We start from the raw sequence: 22,753 nt of genomic DNA, 5'->3' as shown, positions 1-22,753 counted from the left end.
TTTAACCACTTCAGCCCCGGAAGGATTTGTCCCCTTCCTGACCAGGCTATTTTTTGCGATACGGCACTGCATCGCTTTAACTGACAATTGCGCGGTCGTGCGATGTTGTGCCCAAACTTGTCCTAATCACCCCTGTCCATAAACATTTACCCGACTCCCGTCAATGCTCCAGCTGTCTCAGCTCCAGCCGTGCTCTTCCTGATTTTTACAGGAGACACTGAGGGCAGCGAAGCCATAGGCTCCTGTTGCTGTCAGTCAATCTCCTGTGAAGAGGGAGCAGGGGCGTAGTTTACCAGCTCCGTGTGCGTCTATGAACGTACACAGCCTGACTCCGGAGCATACGCATGGGTATCTCCTTATCACCCTGCTTGCTAAAGAACCTGGAAGAGTGGATAAGGCCAGTGGGGCACTGCCAGAGGAGGAGGCAAGGGATCTTTCTGTGCAAGAATATTACAGAGCAAAAAAAGCATAACCAATTTTTTATTTTAACCAAACAAAGCCTTAAGTATCACCTTCTGGATTATGTAGGAAAGTAAGGGGTGGAGGAGTGGGGGCCAGCACAGACAGTAATTAGACACTCCCAGAAGAGAAGAGGGCTATGACATGCAAGAAGGGGGGAGGGGGGGCTGTGCTAGGGCATTGACTCTTCACGTAGACAAATTTTCTAGCAAGTTCAGATGCACAGTGCAAGTGAATAAATGTTTATGGAAAGGAACACTGCAGATAAGCATTAATGCTTTTCCCTGCAATTTATCAAAAACCTGGTAACAGGGTCTCTCTAATGCAATCTACATTAACTAAGGCCCCTTTCACACTGGGGCGGTTTGCAGGCGTTATTGCGCTAAAAATACCGCCTGCAAACCGCCCCAAAACAGCCTCCGCTGTTTGTTCAGTGTGAAAGCCCAAGGGCTTTCACACTGAAGCGGTGCGCTGGCAGGAGAAGAAAAAAATCTCCTGTCAGCCGCATCTTTGGAGCGGTGAAGGAGTGGTGTATTCATCGTTCCTACCCATTGAAATCAATGGGACAGCGCGGCTATACCGCGGCAATACCGTGGCTATAGCCGCGCTGTACGAGTGGTTTTAAACCTTTTTCGGCCGCCAGCGGGGGGTTAAAACCGCACAGCTAGCAGCCGAATACCGCGGTAAAACAGCGCTAAAAATAGCGCTGTTTTACCGCCGACGCCCCCTACCGCCCCAGTGTGAAAGGGGCCTAAGAGCAGCCAGTTTTTGTGTGTGTGTGATGATGAGTAACTACACCTTACGCTCTTCCTTACTGAAGAAGTACAGTAATACCTTGGTTTGAGAGCATTTTGCAAGACAAGCAAAATTTTTAAATACATTTTGACTTGATATGCAAGATATACAAGTAGCATTATGTCACAACTGAGTAAAAAAGAGAAGAGAGGCGCTTCTAAGTGTAGCAATACAGTTACATTTAATGAATGTACAACATTTAGAAACTCACATGGTTGATGATTAAAACAAGCACATCTAAGTATGCAGGCATGTGGGGTAAAGATTTCCACATAGACCATCCTTCTCACCACCATTGATGTCGTCCCTTCCAGGCTGCACTCCACGATTGGTTCAAGCCTCGCTTTTAGATCGGTCTACTGCAGGGTGGTCTTTCCGATTGCAGACAGCTTTACCCCCGATGCCTGCATACTTAAATGTGCCCCTTTTATCATCAACCATGTGAGGTGTACCTTCATTAAATGTAACCATATTGCTACACTTAGAGGTGCCTCTCTTCTCTTTTATACTCTGTAGCCCCTGCTGGTTTTTGCTTCCAATCCTCTTGTGGAGGCTTCCATTTGTGAATGAACATTTTATGGTTACACAACCTATCACACTGCTATAATCTTTTTAAATGGACTATAAACTGAAGGATTTATGAATAAATTGTTGTGGAACGAATCATTTGTGTTTCCATTAATTTCTTATGGGGAAATTCGCATTGATATACAAGCGCTTTGGATTACAAGCATGTTTCCGGAACGAATTACGCTCGCAATCCAAGGTTTTACTGTATAGTAGTTCTTCCCACACAATATTATAACACACTGTATATTTTGAAACATTTGGGATATAATTTTACAATCAAGAAGCATGCAAAACAAGGGTAGTAAAATTATCAAATCAAACAGTTAAAGTATTGACTATAATCCAGAAAAAAAATTGAACAAATGTAGAAAAGTTAGTTGACACTGTTAGATGCTCTAGTAGTCTAATGTGATCCTATATTGCCCCCTGGTGGCAAACACAGGGAATACATCACAAAGCATTAGAAAGTTGCACTTGAGGACTGTCTTTACTGACCTCCCCTCCTAAAATTGATAGTATCCTGGCCATCATGCTAATCTAATACATTTAGAATCACTGACCCAGAGCAAGTAAAGCACAATATACATTTTTTGCATGCCCCCTTTCCCCATCAGTCTGGCAGATCGCATGGCAGTCAGGTGTAAACAGACTGGTGGTCCCTGTTCACATCCGACCACTAATAGAGGAGAGCGGCCTGTGTCTGTGTCTGCTCTGCATAAGTGGAGTGGACACAGATCAGCCATCCGCCTGATCCCCACTAAGCAGGCAGTCTCCAATAGAGTCCGCCCCGTGTGGCTGGGGTCAAAACGAAACCGAACAAAAACATTTCAACTTGTCTAAGGAAGTTAACGATCACACTCAGAGCTGGGTGGGCACCTATAGCCAAGCCATTTTGGACTCTTGACAATTGTATAGCTTTTCGATGCCTTATCTTGGACAGAATTGAAAAAAAAAAAAAAAAAAATCCACGTTTTCTTTGCATTAAGAGAATTCTTTGATAACATAAACGGCAATGTGCAGTAAACCACACCAAGTGATCACAATTTCTCAAATACTACCCGAATGCACTGTAATAAAATTTAATTTCTGCAGTGCTTTATTGAACATTGCCCTGGTCAATGAAATAAGCTTTATGAGGGCTACAGCACTACATGTTCACACAATATAGCAACTATTTACAAAATCATTGCACAGAACACCGTACCTCAAGCCGATGTGATGCTTTCTCTGGATCCGCCACAATAAGAAATTCCTCCAGTGACTTGCTACCATTTGTATTTGGCTTTGATGCATTTGGAATGGTGACAGTTTCGCCCGAGGACGTGGCATGATCAGAATTTTGAAGCTGAAGTTTTTTCAAGCGACGGTCCTTACGAATGTCTTTGGCTTTCCTGCAAGGTGGCTTACTGGCATCGGCACCTATACCTGTTATGTGTCAAAATAAAGCCCACTAAGATGCGGTACATACAAACAACGCAAAAAAATCTCCTGAAGGCTGCCATGGTTGATCTCTAATTCTGAAAAGGCTAGTTGCCTGATTTACATATTGATCAAATGGCTTAGTACTTTGCCAATTACTGCCCCTAAGCTAAATACATTTGATTATTTTCATTAGCTGCATATTCATTGCACGACAGTGATTCAGTGAGCAGTGAACCTATTAAATTAGCATGGCTGCCGTGCAGTGGGCCTCCATAGTTCAGAACTGCAGCCCATTCCCTCCAGAATCTCACTACTGGTTAACGACTACTGTCATTCACAGTTTCAGCCCCAAAGTAAGGTATGGGACAGTAATCAACCACAGGACCTGGGCAGCATTTGTACAACAGAGTTCTTGGGTTCTGGGACACACTAATATCATCTACGCACATGTTTGCTATAGACTCTAATTGAGAGATTTTCCTGCAGTGGCCAGTGTTTTCACCTTCTCCATCTCAAAGCCCTAACTAAAAGTACTCACTTGCAATTTTTTTATTTTTTAACAGAAATGAAGTTGATTAGGATTTCCAAGTAACATCCAACAATGCAGCAGTCAATAGCAATGTAGTTAGTATATTGTAATACATTATATCATAAAGGAACAGTGATATCACTCAGTGGAAGTATGAAATAAGTAAGGCATGGTATAATTGTGCAGTAGGACACATTCATTAAAACAGCAGTAGTCACTGTGTGTACCCAGGAGAGAAAAGATAACATAACCCAAATCAAGGCAACCATTCCGAGCATTGAGAAAACCTCAGGTTGCAAAGTCAGATATTGGCAGTATAACAGGTCAGAGGGGAAAGAAAGGGTTGGAGGGGGAGTCTAATCAGACTCCTCCAGGTGCGTCTTGTCCCTCAGCATCTATCTAAACCAACCAGAATTTGTTGAATTTTTGGGGGACAGTTTCTACTCTCGTAGGTCAACTTATATATGGGCAACACTGAATTAATAGCATTTCTCTAGGTAGAGCTTGCTTGCAATTCAGTACTACACTGTGGAAATTCTATTAGGTTAGCATTAAACATTATTTAGCTTTGTAATTGTTGCAGTAGTTTTATGAACTAGGTATACTCCAAGATTTAAGAAGCCAGGATGATATTCAACTTGCCGTTCTAATAAGGAGAGTACAAAAATCATATTTTCTCTTTCATCGATCTAAGGATACAGGAAGTCATATACTTCTGAGAAGTCCAAAAGCAGTCCAACTGAGGGATGGGCAAGACTATTAACAGTCCAAATGTGAACAAAACAGGGGAATACATGCATCTCAAGAGCTGTCCGAGATTAAACACCTGAAACGGTCACTGGATGAGGACAAGACCAGGTGGTAACAGCATGGGAACCAAGCCCAATGCCAGACGACAAGGGTACTTGCACACTAGTAAGGAAGATACATAATGGGGGTAACCTCTTAAAATTGAAAACATGGAACTGGTCAATCTGATCCAACCAAGAGGTGGAACAAAACAAAAATTTCTCAAAAGGAAAGGACTCACAGACTAAGCGTGAGTAACACGGAGAAGAAACACCACTCCAAGGACTGGGATCAAACCAATGAACAGAAGGATGTCCTGGTAAGGAAAGATCAGAATCTCTACAGGCTAGAGAAGGCTCAAAGCCTTAGTTAAACTGTTCACAAGGTCCACAACAGAAATTCAGTACATGTTTGGAGAAACTGCCAGGACAGATATCCACCTCGCCAGAGAGAGCACCATCCAGAAATTATGGCTAAGAATGACTAATTTAGAAGTAACTTTAAAGTGTGAACGTAGACCATATTTAATCACCTGAAGGCAGCATGATCAATTAGAAGGTATAATGGAACTACACAAAGAGTAAGCAGGAGATAGCATGTAGATCTCAACAAATAGTGAGGGGAACAGATCTGATCGAGCAGGGGGGGCTACTTTCCCACCTAAAACAACCTGTCTAGGAGATAAGAACTCTCCAATGACAAGATCTTCCCAATGTGGCGAGATGAGAGAGCTTAGGTTGTTCAAATAAGAAATATGAGGTGCCTCAAAGAGGAAGCCCCCCCTCACCTGACTCTCCTGAAAAAGGTTGAAAAAAAGGGTAACTCCTTGACCAAATGAGGGGATTAACATAAGGGAAACCATGCTGTAGACTACTTAACTAAAGAACCAGATAAAATGGATGCCATGAGAAGACACTGAAGCCAACATGAGGAACACTAGGTGTGCAGGGGACAGTGATCTGCAAGTGCACGACCAGTGTTAATTTAGTCGACTAAAACAATGAAAACATTTTAGTCGACTAAAATACAACTAAAACAACTAAGATGACTAAAATACGACTAAAACTAAAATGGCAGTTTAGTCAAAAGACTAAAACTAAATTAAAATTTGACTTCAAAATTAGCACTGATCTGTAGTCATGTTCAATACCATAATAAATGACATATTAGATTTTTCACTCCAGCAGTATATAAAGAGTTTGGAAATTGTAGAGAAATGTTAACTAATGCATTACAATTTAATTACACACATTGGATTTTAGACGACTAAAATGAGTTTTAGTCGACTGAAATGTACTGGAGATTTTAGTCAACTAAAACGTAGGACATTTTAGTCGACTAAAATGTACTGGAGATTTAGTCGACTAAATACGACAAACAATTGCAGAAAACTAAAATGGGGCTAAAACTAAAATGCCATTTTAGTCCTAAGACTAAATCAAAATTTTCTGACAAAATTAACACTGTGCATGACCCATCTGGCCATATAGGTCAGGAGGTACCTCTGAGGAGAGAAAGGGGTATTGGAGCCAAAAGCTACCAGGCCCAACAGATGGCCCTCAGGCGCACCAAGGGAAACAAAAAGATTGCTCTGAAGAAGAGGACAGTTGCCAGGATGGGACAAGGTTCCTGTGGCCAATCAGAAATTTCTGGGTTCAGGAGACCCTCAAAGGAGCAGAGGTAGGTTAGAGGTGACAGATTAGTTTGCAAAACCAACGTGGGTAGTCTCTAAACCTGAATGCCTGATGGGCAACTACTCGAGGGCCCAAACGTGTTAACAACTGCCCCTCCACATTAAAAAGTGGGGGTGTAGGTTTCAGATGAAGTCTCTCTGAAGGTTTAGCAAGTTCCTAGTTTCCAACCTTGCAGATGACTGGAGAACCAGGTTTAGAGGATCTGGTCATACCTGCTCCAGGAGTAGGTAAAGGAGAGGGATGGGACTGACTTTTACTTAGGCTCCTTAGACTGAGGCAGACAAATGTTCTGATCTCCAGCAACATCCTTAATGATAATGTCAAGGGTAGGACCAAAGAGATGTCATCTCTCAAAAGACCAAACAAGAGCCAGCACCTTAAAATGCTCAGCACATTTATATGGACAGACCCACACGAGAGCTTAGATGCTTCCAGCAGGTCATTACAGCTGAAGCTGTTTTACATGCTCCATCAGGAAAAGGTTCCACTGCTACAGTGCAGAGATTCCCGTTATGGCAATGAACCTTTTTCACCACAGTTTTATAGATTAAGATCACAACCAGAATGTAGCAAAACACAGGCTCAGCCAGCAAAAACTAAGCTTTAAAAGAGAAATCCTTTAAAAAGGTATGAACACCCTTTACTGGCCTAGTGGTTTCCTTGTTAAAGTGGATCACTGGCAGATCTTCAGTGGGCATAGACCACTGAAATTCCTTTCCAAATGGGAATAGAACCAGGAAGCTCTCAGCGAAGATAGGGAGGAGGGGTGATGTTTGATCCAGGACCCATTAAGGTATTTACATTACTCACAGGAGGACAGTCCTCCCTGTGTCTAGATAAAAACATATCGCAACTGGGTGGTGGTGATGCAGCTAGGCTCAGGGTACGAGGCAATGCCTCAGGAACTCACAAAATATAGATTGGATGGCTTGATGTGACCAAAGTCATTGCAGACAGGCAGAAGAAACAGGCCAGAGATCGGAGTTCAATATGACACTTTCCAACCCAGGAGAAGCTTGTGCTGAATGGCGCTCAGCACTCTACCCAACAAATGTCAGTGCTCAGTCTCTCAGCATTGACCCCTTTTGCAATAAAAGTGGCATAAAGCAGGAAACTCAAAAAGGTGCCCAGCAGAGCAAACAACATGGTAGCTCCTGGTGCTCTGCCCGAGCAGTTTAATAAAAGAATGAGGAAATCCGCCTAGCTTCACTGTAGAGACCAGCTCTAGCAGTGATGTAGTGTGAAATCTTGAAGACACAAGGAAATAAAAAAGCTAGTAAAAATAGACTGTTCCCAGCAAAGCTCAGTCCCCGCCGGCTCTAAGCCCAAGACTTTAGCAATCACATGTACGCCGATCGCTCAGCTCTGTCTTCTCAAAGCTGAGAGCAGTAACTGTCAGTCACCACTCTCTGTTCTGCTCCCTCAACACTCACTGGAGCTTCAGTCTAGAAAGGAGGCAGGCGCAGCTCGCTTTGGTTGTCAGATGCACGCTGAGAGCCAAAGAGAGCTGTAAATCAGTGATCTGGGTGGATCACAATATAGTTGAGATCCTTCCAGAACCTAGAGTGGCTCTATGACATCAGCTGACAGCAGGGTTTACCGCTGTTATTCAGAATGCAGGTTGTGTGAAATGAGTGACACTACGCACAAGGCATACTAAATATCACAGAATTCAAGGAAGCAAATGTGTGGGGATGCTTCACATTTTGTAAGTTTACAAACTTCAATATTGTTCAGAATAATAGGAGTACGCTAGAAATAATTGAAATGCAATGTGGAAATGAATATATGCTTTTACATTTTGACCATAGATACACTTTGAATTGTGTCTCCAAGCCATGTAGCAGTTGCAGAAACCTATAAAAGAAACTGCGTGGTAGTTCATTCTTCTCTTGTAATTGTAGCAGAGTACATTGCTTCCTCCTAATAAACGTCTGAGGGTGACAATGCCGTGTCAGAGACCAAACATTCAACCTCAGTCCACATTTTAAATTAATATATTAATAATATTTTATTAATATAATATTGTGATAATATATTTATAATATTTTGAGCAGTTGATGTTTATGAGGGTATTATATAGGGGCCTCTTGATAGATCAATAATATAGAATAGTAATGGAACCTTTCCACACTGTCCAAAAAAAAAAAAAAAAAGTGAAAGAAAGGCTTGTGCTCTATTTTAGGTAGCGACATTTACAAGATTGATCACTATTGCTACATAAATCACATTTGCCAGAGAGCCCTAATTAGACTGCAAACAAATTAAATTTTAGGGTGAAATATCCACTTTCTAACTAATTTTCATAGCATTTATATAACATTTCAATTGCTGAGCACATCCATCACAGCAGTATAGGTGCATGAGAGGATATAACAACCCCAGAACCACACACATTGCTCTAAATCTAGTGCACACCACACAACCCTCCCACCCATCGGTACTTCTTGTACAAACAGCAAAATAAAAAGAAGCCATATGTGCGTGGGACTCAAGCAAGCTGCAAGAATTTTCAAGAGACAACAGGAAAAGCGTCTTTGCTTGTTATACCATTTGCTTTTAGGTCAATAAATCTATAGCTAAACACAGCATGTGTGAGTCACACATAATCATACACTTGCACTGTATAGTATCTCTCCTACAGAAAAACAATCCTAAGGTTTCCAAAAACTACTTGAGGTTAAAAAAATAAAAATGGTGAAAGGAGAACACAGTGAAAATCCAACAGGGGTCCTAAAGTCTCACCACTTTATCCAACACTTCCCACTGCTGCCGATGCATGATATATATTAGTGGCAGTGAAATGGTTAAATTTACAAAGCTTTACCCCAGGACAAGGATTTGTATTTAAACCACGTGACTAATTTTCAAATTCCATTAGACTTAGCTAAAATTTCTGAAAATAAAGATTCTTATATTATTGTTTTCACTTTGTAAGTTAAAGCAGAACTCCGGCCAAAAACTTTTTTCCATGTCCTTGTTGCTGATCTACATTCACCAACTTTGCCATCCATGTTCTTCTGAGCTCTGTAGTTCCTTTGTTATAGGCTGCTGAATTTGCTGAAAAACCATTATTGCCTGCTGACTTCCTGTTTGTAAGACCTCTGGCTTCTATCCCTCTCCTAAGCTCAGCCAGCGGTCTGACACGCCCCGTTGTAGTCCTCTGAAAACGAGCAGGGAGGAAGCAGACATGTTGTGGGTGGAAGGGGTCTCACAGCCCCCGGTCTGTGCCGCCCATGGAGGAGGTGTCCTCCTCTCTCCTCCTCCTCCTCCTCTGCTCCTGCCAGCAATCCACCTCTCCACTCCAGGATGGTCCGACATGGTGGTCCCTGACATTTGGCACTGGTGGTCCCCGACATGGTGATCCCTGACAAGCGGCACTGGTGGTCCCCGACATGGTGGTCCCCGACAAGCGGCACTGGTTTGCATTTATATTAAATTAATTTAATTTAAATGTATTTATTAAATGCATTAATATTATATTAATATGCATTTAAATGAAAATGCTTTGTATTTATAAGGCTGTAACCTATCATACCGTGTGCTATATATGACTTGCTGGCTACAGAATAAGAGGTGTGATTTATGTTGAAGTGGGCGAGTTCACATTTACATGTACAAGCCTAGTGTACCTCCCACATTCACTCCAATCCCAAGGATTCATGGGAAATGTAGTCCGATTACAGTTAGAGAGAGAGAAGAGGATATGATGCAATCATTGTTCTAAGAGATCCTCCCTGCCAGAAAAGATGATGCATTTTTTGAAACACAAAACTGACTTCCAGAAAATTCAATCAGTCATACCTCTTAAACGGTAAGAAATTTCACAAATGTAATAACTGTTTAGTGTTTTTTTTTTTTTTTTTTTTTTTGAAAATCCTGGAGTTCTGCTTTAATCCTATTGTATAAATGACAATTACTGTAATTACTTTGTGTATGTTCGTCTAAAACAAACAGTCACCCTTGATAACAGCTTACTGACTGCAAAAAAACAAACAAAAAGAAAAACCGTACCAGGCTTCGGAGTTGGATGAAAAGCGGTCTTAGGTTCAGCAGCTTGTTCTGATCCCACTGGTTTTTCATTAAGGTTCACATCAGTGCTCAAGTGCAATTCCTTGTCATTTTCTTCTTCGGTCTCCTCTAGCTCTGTACTTAACGGTTTCAAGTCTTCTGCAGCAACATCAGCCGTGTCCTGGATACAGACTTTGAAGGAAATAGGACTGCCAGTCTGTGAATCCATTGGCTCGCCAGAAGTTTCTAGTTAAAAAAAAAAAAAAAAAAAAGAAAAAAAAAAATCAGCTGGGAGAGGAAAGGCAAAATCCTTAGATACTGCAGCCTTAACTTACATCTTGAACAGCTGTCCAGTCTCCCCTACTGTACTGAAATTTCTTATTCTAATTTCACTTCACACTTCGCCCTAGAGTACAATGATTGCTGCTAGCAGCTCTAGCCGCTGGCAATAATCGCATGTTAAAAATCTGACAGGCTGGTTGTACCCAAGTTGATTGATGGATTGAGTTGGGTACAATCAGGCTGCCTGGCCAGTCCCTGTTAGAAATTTCAGTTTTTTAATCGTGGAAGCTCAGCATCAGATGTGGGCATTACCACAGCCTCCTGTTTTCAGGAAGTAATGTACACCTTGCTGGTCCCTCCCATCAGCCAAGATCTGCCCGCATTGCATAAAGAAACAAAAAGAGACCCAGTGCTGAGGTCACTGGGTCTAAAATAAGATATGTAATAAAAACAGAAAGGTCTGGATCAACCATTTCACTAGCATTCTAATAGGAACAGGAATGGGCGGATCCAAGGAGGGCAAAAAAGAAGCAGATTAAACTTCAGATTTAAAATGAATCTGTGCCTTCCCCTTGAAATAATAACACATAACTCCATGTTTTGGTGAACTTTAAATAGTTTGCTTGGACTAAGCACACAGCTGCCAGCATTCAACTACATACAGTATACAGTGCTGTGTTCTGCCAGCAGGGACTTCCCATCCTGCTCCCTGGAACAAAATCAAGTCAGGCTGAGTGCTGCTCAGCCATTCACAATTTTTCATTTCTGAATGAATACAAGGCTTCCCCTGATTGGCTGAGGTGGAAGGATGATGTCACAATCTTTACTTCAGCCAGAGGAAGCTTTGTATTCATTCAGAAATGACAAAGCTTTTTGGGAATGGCTGAGCAGCACTCAGCCTGACACATTTGTTCTGGGAGGAAAGTCCCAGTCCCACTGCCAAAACACAAGTCTATGTGTGTAGCTGAAGATACATACAGTTCATACAGTGCTGACAGCCGCCGCATGTTGTTAATGAAGGAAATAATTTGTTTGGACCAACTTGACCCAAACAAACCATTTAACGTTCACAAGAATATGAAGTTAGGCTCTAAAGCAGTGGTTCTCAACCTGGGGGTCGGGACCCCCTCGTGGATCGAATGATGATTTGCCAGGGGTCACTGAATCCTGGGCTGTTCCTGAAGCTTGCATCACTTTCCCGGTCTTTTTGCGGCCGCCCAGCAGGGCTGTCCCTGGATCCTGTGGCCGCTCAGCAGGGTTGTTCCTGGAGCCCACAGCCGCCCACTCAGCCTCTTCACAACCGTCCATTCAGTTCACGGCATGGCTGGGGGACAGAGACTGGAGGTCAGCTGACTGGTGAGGAATGTGAAGTGGGAGGGGCTGGAGGAGACCCTATCTCCTGATTTCGGCATAGGTGTCACTGTTACCAGACACCACAAAGTCGGAGACACAGTGAGTTAACACTACCTGTGATTATAGTTGCCATTAAAAGTCCCCACTACAGTTCTCAGATCAGCAGATGACCTTAATCAAGAGCACCTAAGTTGGCTGATCAGAACTCCCCCTTGCATTGCCAAACATCCCAACTCCCCGCCAGTACTGCCACTTATCCCATTCCCCCCACCAAGGAGTAAGAGAAGGAATAAAAATAGAGAATACATGAAAGGGAGAGGAAAAGGAGGGGGAGGAACAAAAGGGAGAGACAGAATAAGAGAAAGAACAAGAAAGACGGCTAGAGAGAGGGGTGGGGAAAAATAAATTAGCATAGAGAAAGAAAGGAGAACAAAGAAAAAGAGTGGTACATCCTAAAATGTACCTTAAGGGGTTTCAATACTGTACGAGTGGAAGGGACTCAGAGAGCGCTAAATGTCCATTAGGGGCGCAAATTACTTGTCTTGCCTTGGGTGCTGACAACCCACGCTACGAAAATAATTTTACTGTTAGGGGTCCCCATAACTTGGGAAATTTTTCAAGGGGTCACAGCACTAGAAAGGTTGAGAACCACTGCTCTAAAGTATCTACCAGACACCTCCTGATAACTAACTATACGCTGGCTTTACACTCCTATGTCTTCTAGTCTTCTGTTCAGAAATGACAATGAGCTCTGATGCACTTGCACAGGGCTCCCTTTCCCTGGTCCTGGTAGCCAAACAAAGCAGTGCAGAAGCAGGAAAAGTACTACTGTGCAGGCAAAGAATTAAGTGACCAATTAACTTTACCCTGCACAGTAAAGGGCACTTTTCTGGTGGGGGGTTAATGTTATGGATTTTTCAGTTTAACACAGTTCTAGTAGCCCACTGAACTAGTCATGCGGCATGCCACTACAAAAAAAAAATCTCAAGACCTTGTTCACACCACATGTGCATAAAAACTGTGTAGATTTCACTTGCAGAGACACAAGTTTACATCAGTTTTTATGCACATTGACATCAATCTTCATGTGCATCTTTTATGTGCCCTGTTCACATTACACGTTGCAGATTCCTGCACAGAAAGAAATCTGCACGGGATACCAGTGTTGTGGTGGGAACAGGGCAGAACGTACCCTTGCAGAACGCATGCAGAAACTGAAGTCTCTGCACATGGCGTGAATGGGGCCTAAGAGCCTTTGTTTGCAGCTACTCCTGAATACCTTCTCATCAGAATACAGTTTGATACCCAATTGAATTAACGTGTTTAAACCAGTACCTAAACAATGAATAGATAGTTTAGTACATCTAAGGCCTCGTTCACACCATGGTGCAGAGACGTCAGTTTTTCTGTACACATCTTTAAACCATTGAAGTCTATGGAGCAAAAAAACAGAAAAAAACCTTGGCCTTTCCATAAAATCAACAGATGTGAACTACATTCATAGGAAACCATGTGAAATGGACTGTAGTCCGTTTCTGCAAAACTGAAAACATACTAAAAAATGCATAGGTGTAAACCAGGCTTTAAAGAAAACAATGGTTCTCCATGTACCCTGTTCACACCACAATGCAATGTGGTGATTTTTCTCTGCACAGGAATCTGTAACATGTATGCAGTTTTCTGCACGGAAAAAAAAAAATGACATGAACTCAACATTGGTGTAAACAGGGCATATAACTGATGCACATGAAAACTGATGTCAACGTGCATAAAAACTCACTTATATGCGCATGAAAACTGTTGTAAACTCTGTGCGGTTTTCCCCATCAGTTTTCATGCACGTATGGTGTGAACTTTTGTTCTGCACTGCTATTTTGAAATACTTAAACTTTACATCAATTTAATTTAAAGCTTCCAATAAATGCAGCGACACTCTTATGTTCTCACCATCATTTGTGGAGCGAGATACTTCCCCAGTCTGAAGAAACTTCTGCATTTTTTTGAGGACTTTCTTGTGCGATTTATTGGGATGGAAATCTGTAGCACATAATCTAGAAAGAAAGCGCTAAAGATAAATTTTTAATTTCTCGAAGAAAAAAATAAAAAAAAGGGTATTATCTGACATGCCCTCTAGGTTCCTGCTAATAGATTGTACTGTATCCTAAAGTAAATGTAAAGCCAATTTTTTTGTTTGTTTTGTAGACTAGGAAATGAATAAACCCCTGTAAAGGTCTTTTTTGTCCATCTTTGTCCCACTGAGGAGATCCAGCTTTACTTTCTGTCCCATAAACACAACAGGAAAAGAGAATAAAAGTTTTGAAACTAAGGTGAAGCCGCTCTGAGTACCACTGAAACAAGCGCCCTTAGTGGAAATCTTCCCCCTCAATGTTCTGGCGACAACTCAAAATTTGGGATTTTCCATCACTTTCTGTCTTGTTGACAATGGTCACCATGCTAAATAGAGTGGGTAAATTCAAGGTGAACTTGTGGCCTGGGACTTTTAAATTGGCACCAAGAATACAAACAACCAAAGAGTGGGTACATTTCCACAGCAGGGGCACAGAGAGCAATAAAAAACAGACTATGTTCTAGTCCAACCCTTATCAAAAATATATATATATTTTGGGTTACAGTGCCTTGAAAAAGTATTCACACACCTTGAAATTTTCCACATTTTGTCATGTTACAACCAAAAGCATAAATGTATTTTATTGGGATTTTATGTGATAGACCAATACAAAGTGGTACATAATTCTGAAGTGGAAGGAAAATGATAAATGGTTTTCAACATTTTTTACAAATAAATATCTGAAAAAAGTGTGACGTGCATTAGTATTCAGCCCCCCTGAGTCAATACTTTATAGAACCACCTTTCACTGAAATTACAGCTGCAAGTCTTTTTGGGGATGTCTCTACCAACTTTGCACATCTAGAGAGTGACATTTCTGCCCATTCTTCTTTGCAAAATAGCTCAAACTCTGTCAGAGTGGATGGAGAGCGTCTGAACAGCAACTCTTGCCACAGATTCTCAATTGAATTTAGGTCTGGACTTTGACTGGGCCATTCTAACATATGAATATGCTTTGCTCTAAACCATTCCATTGAAGTTCTGGCTGTATGTTTAGAGCAGAGGTCTCAAACTGGCGGCCCTCCAGCTGCTGCAAAACTACAAGTCCCATCATGCCTCTGCCTGTGGGAGTCATGCTTGTAACTGTCAGCCTTGCAAGGCCTCATGGGACTTGTAGTTTTAAAACAGCTGGAGGGGCGCCTGTTTAAGACCCCTGGTTTAGGGTCATTGTCCTGCTGGAAGGTGAATCTCCACCCCAGTCTCGAGTCTTTTGCCTACTCTAACAGGTTTTCTTCGAAGATTGCCCTGTATTTGGCTCCATCCATCTTCCCATCAACTCTGACCAGCTTCCCTGTCCCTGCTAAAGAAAAGCATCCCCACAACATGATGCTGCCACCAACATGTTTCACGGTGGGGATGGTCTGTTCAGGGTGATGTGCAGTGTTAGTTTTCTGCCACACATAGCGTTTTGCTTTTAGCCAAACAGTAGAATTTTGGTCTCATCTGACCAGAGCACCTTCTTCCACATGTTTGCTGTGTCCCCCACATGGCTTCTCACAAACTCCAAACGGGACTTCTTATGCCATTTTTTCAACAATGACTTTATTCTTACCACTCTTCCATAAAGGCCAGATTTGTGGAGTGCACGACTAATTTGTCCTGTGGACAAATTCTTGCCTGGCCTGTCAGTTTAGGTGGACAGCCATGTCTTGGTAGGTTTGCAGTTGTGCCATACTCTTTCCATTTTCAGATGATGGATTGAACACAGTGCTCCGTGAGATGTTCAAAGCTTGGGATATTTTTATATAACCTAACCTTGCTTTAAACTTCTCCACAACTTTATCTCTGACCTGTCTGGTGTGTTCCTTGGTCTTCATGATGCTGTTTGTTCACTAAGGTTCTCTAACAAACCTCTGAGGGCTTCACAAAACAGCTGTATTTATAGAGATTAAATCACACACAGGTGGACTCTATTTACTAATTAGGTGACTTCTGAAGGCAATTGGTTCCACCAAATTTTAGTTAGGGGCATCAGAGTAAAAGGGACCCACTGTGGATTCTTCGCTCGAATCGCGTAGCACATTAGGTCATTTTGGACCTTGTCCCACTGTGGACGTTGTGCTGTGCTCTCCCTGCGGGTGATGTGCAGTTGTATGGATAGGCTTTGCTTGGGTGATACCTGTGTGCTGGCATCAAGATGTGACGATTAGTTGATATCTTCCGTGTCACCTAATCTGAGCCTCTAGCGCAGTCACGTACCCTCTGGGCAGACATTCATGGCGCGTTGTACGTGCTGCGTCATCCTGCTGGGCCACGTCACTGGTGTTCTTTAGGTCACATGATCGGAGCCTAAGGCGTGGTCATGTGCCCTTTGTTTTGGTTTGTGCATGGTGCGTCATTGCGCCATGCACGTACATGACTCAGACTCCTGATTGGCGGGGAGTGGACAGCCACAAGAGGATGTATTCCATTTTCACTGGCTTTTCTAATGTGGTTTGTACCGCACGCAAGGTGGCTCATTACAACATAGATTCAATGAGAAACTGGGCCACTGGCTAAAGTTTACATGCTACTTTCTCATTGGATGCCCAAACTGAGACTTCTGACCACTCCTCGTCCAATTACCAGTTATGTCACTCCCAGGCTCCATTGACTGATTTTGATTGGTTGTGTAATTTTTAGATCATTTATATATATTTATGCAGTGTGGGAAAACAGTTTGATGCCCCTGTAGAAGTCCAATTAGGACGAAACGAGCCGGGCAAGGCTCATTGTTCCCTACATTGCTTTTACTTTATGTGATCACGTTTTTATTATTGTATATTGGTTGGTTCCAATAAACCTACCCTTTTGATCTGCACCATTGGAGCACTCCATTCTTTTCTTCCCTTAATTTCTTTGATTGGATACGAGATTTGGATGTCCCTATTGGATGTATCGTTTCCTCCGTTTGGTGGACACCATTGAAGCTGTTCCAGCCAAGAGGAGATGTCTTCTGAGATCCGGGACCCCCACCTTCACCTGGGAGAGCCACCTATCTGGATTTCTAAGCTTGTTTGATTCGGTGTCACCGGCATCCGAAACCATCAGCTCCGGTAAGAGTATTTAACCTCTTTTCACTCCAAGATTCTTCAGTTGATGAATTACACGTCGGAAGACTTTCTCACTTTTATTGGATTTCACACTTATTGCACTGTGGGACTTTATTACATTCATATATTGTTTATATCCATATTATATTGGGTTATTATCCACAAGTCACTGAACTACATTGGTTTTTTACATGTTTTTTGGTCACACTTTGTTTTAGCGCTACATTTTTTTTATATCATCCCAGAGTAAAGGGAGCTGAATACAAATGCACGCCACACTTTTTTTCAGATATTTATTTGGAAAAAAAAAAATTGGAAAACCATTTATCATTCCAATTCACAATTATGTGCCACTTTGTGTCTTTTGGGTCTATCTCATAAAATCCCAATAAAATACATTTAAGTTTTTGGTTGCAACATGACAAAATGTGGAAAATTTCAAGGGGTAGAAATACTTTTCCAAGGCACTGTATATACACTTGAAAGTAAACCTGTCATGAGCCATACAGAGTCTGCTGTTGCTGACCTCTCCTTAACATCCTAGCTTTCTGGCTTTCTCACTGACCCTGTTATTCCAATATTATAATTCACTGACCTGGAACAAGTATGCAGATAAAGACTAACATTTCTGATCTATATACTTGTTCTGGGTCAGTTATTGACAGTACAGAAAATTATCACATACTAAGGGGTCACAGACCTTCTACTGTTCTCACTCACCAGAACCACTTGGCTTGATTATGCTAACTTTTATACTCCTAATGGGGATAATTCTGGGACCAAAATTTAACTGACCTCTTTATTTAGCACACAGTGACAGAAAACCATCTGGATCACCTACTTTACATATATTAAAAGAGGAGAAGTTTGGCTTTTTTTTTTTTTTTAGCAATCATACTGGCCTTGGTGGATGCAGCATCAGTCCACTGAATCTGTCCCCTGCCGCTTCTAAGATGGAGAACTGAGCGATCAAACACCGCTGATTGCTCGGTTCTCAGTGCTCTGTGAGCAGAGAGCTGGTGACCGTCAATCACCGGCTCTCTGTTCTGCCCCTGACCCACGCTCACTGGAGCGCTGAGCTGTGAAGGGGACAAGAGCAGCTGCCTCTAGGCTTCTGGATGAATCCCGATCATATGGTCACAATCTTTCCCCAGCCTGGTCCAGCTATGTGACATCAGCTGACAGCAGGCTTCAGCCCATGGGTCACAGGAGTACAGAACAAACTGCACTCCTGTGATCCACAGAAGGGCAGCCAAACAAGCCTTGGCTGTACTTGTCCTTTAACCACTTGAGCCCCGGAAGGATTTGCCTCCTTAATGACCAGGCCATTTTTTGCGATACGGCACTGCGTCATTTTAACTCACAATAGCGCAGTCATGCGACGCTGTGCCCAAACAAAATTGACATCCTTTTTTACCCACAAATAGGGCTTTCTTTTGGTGGTATTTGATCAACTCTGTGGTTTTTATTGTTTGCGCTATAAAAAAAAATAAATAAATAAAAAAAATTTAAAAAAACACACACACACACCCTTTCTTCTATAATACATATATATATATATATATATATATATACATACATATATATATACACACACACACACACACACACACATACATACACACACACACACATACATGTACACACACACAAAAATGGATTCATCAGTTTAGGCCGATATATATTTTCCTACATGTTTGGTAACAATAAAATAAAAATCGCAATAGGCGTATATTGATTGGTTTGCACAAAGATTATCAAATCTACACACTACCGGATAGTTTTAGGGACTTTTTTTTTCTATTGTTTTTACTGGTAATGGCAGTGATCTGCGATTTTTAGCAGGACTGCAACATTGCGGCGGACAAATCTGACCCCAAATGACACTTTTTGGTGTCCAGTGACATTATTACATTGATCAGTGCTATAAAAATGCACTGATCAATGGAAAAATGACACTGACAGGAAAGGGGTTAACACTAGGGGGCGATCAAGCGGTTAAGTGTGTTCCCTGGGTGTGTTCCCTGGGACATGACAGAGATCACTGTTCCCGATCACTGGGAACAGAAGATCACTGACATGTCATTAGGCATGTCATTGACATGACATAGGCAGTTCCCCGTTCTGCCTCTGTACACAGCGATCGCGGGTCATCGGTGGACATCAAGTCCGCGGGACCCGTGGGCATGCTCCCACGGCACACGGTGGGCGCATGCGCCCGCTATCCTCCTTGCACAAACCGAGTGCAGGGAGGAGTACGTCAGTTCGTGCAGGAGAGCCAACCTGCTGCAGTATATCTGCGTGAGCTGGTCGGCAAGTGGTTATACTTTGTTACTTGTACGTCACCTCCTCTAATATTCAGAAATAATAATGAATCGCCTATTATAAAAGTCGTTGTCAACTCTTCTTAGCACAACAAAAATGCATTTACTACCTTTGTTTTTGCTACATCTTCTACAGATTTCATATTTGTAACACTTTTCTCCTCTAGCTTGTTCATCCACTACTCATAAAAGATAAGTCTTGTAAAGTGGTTAAAGCGAATGTATAACTTCCTAAATATTATAATACATGTAAAAGACATCAGGAGTGATGTAAACAATGTGATCTCTGAATGGGCGGAGAAGATAATATCATTCATCTCCCATCTCCTCCTTAATTTACAGACTTCAATGCACCAAGGGAGTGTTTGAAGAAGAGTTCTATGAATGATGATGGAGGTAACAGGAGGTGGTGGGCAAATAATGTCAATTTCCTGATTAAGAGCAGCTGCTGTTAAGCTGGCCATACAATATACAACTTTCTTTCTCCTTTAGATTTACCTTCAACTATGTAGTGCAAGGATCTGCCTAATTGCATTCAAATTAAAAGTGTTTAAGTTTAACCCCATATTATATGGTTTTGGTAAAGCTAAAGAAAAATTGTACAAGAAGATTGTATAAGGGCCGTGTCCACCAGCTGTGAAGGGGACAACACTGGGGGACTTTGAGCAGAAAAAGGCACCTGCAAGTAATAGGATACACTCCACAAAACATACCTAAAGTCTATGATGCTACATGTCAAAAAAAAAAAAAAAAAAACACATTTTTTTTTTAAAGCTTTTGTACAATCCAGCTAAGATTGTATAGATATTTGTATACAACCCCAATTCCAAATAAGTTGGGACACCGTAAAATCTACATAAAAACAGGATTAAATGATCTGAAAATCTCATAAATCCATATTTTATTTACAATAGAAAACATATGAAATATTTCAACTGAGAAAATTACCATACCATTTTATGAAAAAAATAAGGTAATTTTGAAATTAATGGCAGCAACACATCTCAAAAAAGTTGGCACAGAGTCATGTTCACCACGGTGTAGCATCCCCTCTTCTTTTAACAGCACCCTGTAAACATCTGGGAACTGAGGAGACCAGTTGCTGGAGTTTTGAGAGAGGAATGTTGTCCCATTTTTGGCTGATATAGGATTCTAATTGCGCAATAGTCCTTGTCGTATTTCTCATTTAAAGATGCACCAAATATGTTCAGTTTGTGAAAGGTCTGGACTGCAGACAGGCTAGTTAAGAACCCAGACTTCTACTATGAAGCCATGCTGTGGTCATAGATGCAGTGTGCGGTTTAGCATTGTCCTGCTCAAGTATGCAAGGCCATCCCTGAAAAAGACGTTGTCTGGACGGAAGCATATGGTGCTCTAAAACCTGGATACATCTTTCAGCATTGATGGGGTCTTTCCAGATATGAAAGCTAATCATTCCATATGCACTAATGCATCCCAATATCATCAGAGATGCAGGCTTTTGAACTGAGTACTGATAACAAACCGGAAGGTTCCCCTTCTCTTTAGTCCGGAAGACTCCGCACCCATGGATGCCAAAAAGAATGTCAACTTATGATTTGTCTGACCACAAAAAAGTTTTCCACTTTGCAACAGACCATTTTTAATGATTTTTGGCTCAGAGAAGATGGCGGCATTTCTGGATCATGTTCACATATGGCTTAGCCTTTGCATGATAGAGGTTTAACTTGCATTTTTAGATGGCAAGGCAAACTGTGTTCACAGACAGTAATTTTTGGAAGCATTCCTGAGCCCAGGCACTGAGGTCCATCACAGCCATGCCCGTTTTTAATGCAGTGCTGTCTGAGGACCTGAAGATTACAGGCATCCAATAATGCATTTTGGCCTTATCCCTTACACAGAGAGATTTCTCCAGATTCTCAGAATATTTTCACAATATTTTGTACTGTAGACAAGGATATAAACATTATTCTGAAAATCATTCAACAATTTTTAGACGCAGCTTTTTACAGAACCTCTGCCCACCCTTACTTCCGAGACTCTCCAAAATGGTCTTTTATACCCACTCATGTCGCTGATGGACCTAATTAGTTGTAAAATATTCTTCCAGCTCTTCCTTGTTACGATCACTTACTTTGCCAGCTGTTTGTTGCCCTGCCCAAACGATTTTGAAACGTGTTGCTGACATCAATTTCAAAATTACTTTTTTTTTTTTTTTAAATGGTACATTTTCTCAGTTTAATCATTTGATATATTTTCTCTTCTTAATAAAATGTGGGTTTCTAAGATTTGCAAATCATTTCTGTTTTTATGTAGATTTTACACAGCATCCCGACTTTTTTGGAATTGGGGTTATACACGCTCTCTAGTTTGGCTCCCTTTGGGAGTTTCTCACTAAGTTGAGCCAGAACACAGGAAATATATATTTAAGGTGACCCAACAATAGCTTGTGTGCATGCCTTGCTCAAATTCTCTGCGTAAATCCTAAAATCTACAAATATTCTACGTATAATGGCTGTAATGACATTCAAATGGAAGGGAATTGGTTAAAAAAAAATACCTGATGGTGTACTGAGGACAGCAGGTCTCATTCATCAAAGGCTTGTACACATACTTTCCACTCCTAAAATAAAAGTTATACAAAGCTCTGTGACCAGATACAAAAGAATGCTGCTAAACAAATCCATTTCCTTTATTTGTTAACAAAAACATTCCATAAACAACCAAAGTAAACAATAAAGTAAATGTGGGCAGAAGATAAGGCTGACAAACAACTATATTTAGTGACGGGAATACAATACTTATTTGGAAACCATGACGTGGACATTCTATCATCACTGAGTGCCCCTTGGAAAACGGAAATATGCTGTGGGAAATCCACTGCACTGCTGCCCTCCCCCTTTGGACGTCCACGATAGGAACCTCAACATCATTTGTATTTTAATACAAGGGAAAAGGTGATGGTTCTAGTTTTCATTATGATGATACATTTTTGTATATTTATGACTTTGATGCATTTTATTTTTGAATAAAGTTTCTATTTTTATATTATGGTATGCTCTGTGATCCTTAGTAGTGACTGTCTTTTGCGGTCTATCCGGCAAGTATTTTTTTGCATTGTGGTTCAATCATAGGATCACCTCTTAAAGGAGAATGACGATTCACCCCCCTTTTTTGGGTAATGGACACAGGTACAACATTTTCCAACTGTAACAGGCCTGCTCTCCATTTTAAAGGACCGTTATAAAGAAAAGTGTTGTATTCTGGTAACTGTAAGGGCCAATTCATAATATATGTGGTGACAGATGTCTCATGCATTATAAAAAATCTGTTACCGCAGGGAGACAGGAAACAATTGTTTCCTCTGTGTCGCATTCACACTGCAA

The 22,753-nt window shown here is 41.5% G+C and overlaps 1 protein-coding gene across 4 annotated transcripts in view; it reads right to left on the bottom strand.

Moving 5' to 3' along the window:
- The window catches only part of ATE1 (arginyltransferase 1), a 154,684-nt gene that overhangs the window by 114,187 nt on the left and 17,744 nt on the right, over window positions 1-22,753 (bottom strand). For all 4 annotated transcript variants that reach the window (XM_073596226.1, XM_073596225.1, XM_073596227.1 and 1 more), the window contains exons 3-6: window positions 21,928-21,990; window positions 13,852-13,955; window positions 10,273-10,515; window positions 3,029-3,249 (exon numbers count right to left, since the gene is read on the bottom strand). In XM_073596226.1, coding sequence (XP_073452327.1) covers window positions 3,029-3,249; window positions 10,273-10,515; window positions 13,852-13,955; window positions 21,928-21,990 — 631 coding nt within the window. The remainder of the gene's footprint in view (window positions 1-3,028; window positions 3,250-10,272; window positions 10,516-13,851; window positions 13,956-21,927; window positions 21,991-22,753) is intronic.

Source organism: Aquarana catesbeiana, linkage group LG08, assembly GCF_042186555.1.
Source record: "Aquarana catesbeiana isolate 2022-GZ linkage group LG08, ASM4218655v1, whole genome shotgun sequence".
Lineage (NCBI taxonomy): Eukaryota > Metazoa > Chordata > Amphibia > Anura > Ranidae > Aquarana > Aquarana catesbeiana.
Note: the sequence above shows the minus strand (reverse complement) of the source record. Positions and strands in the feature narration are given on the sequence as shown.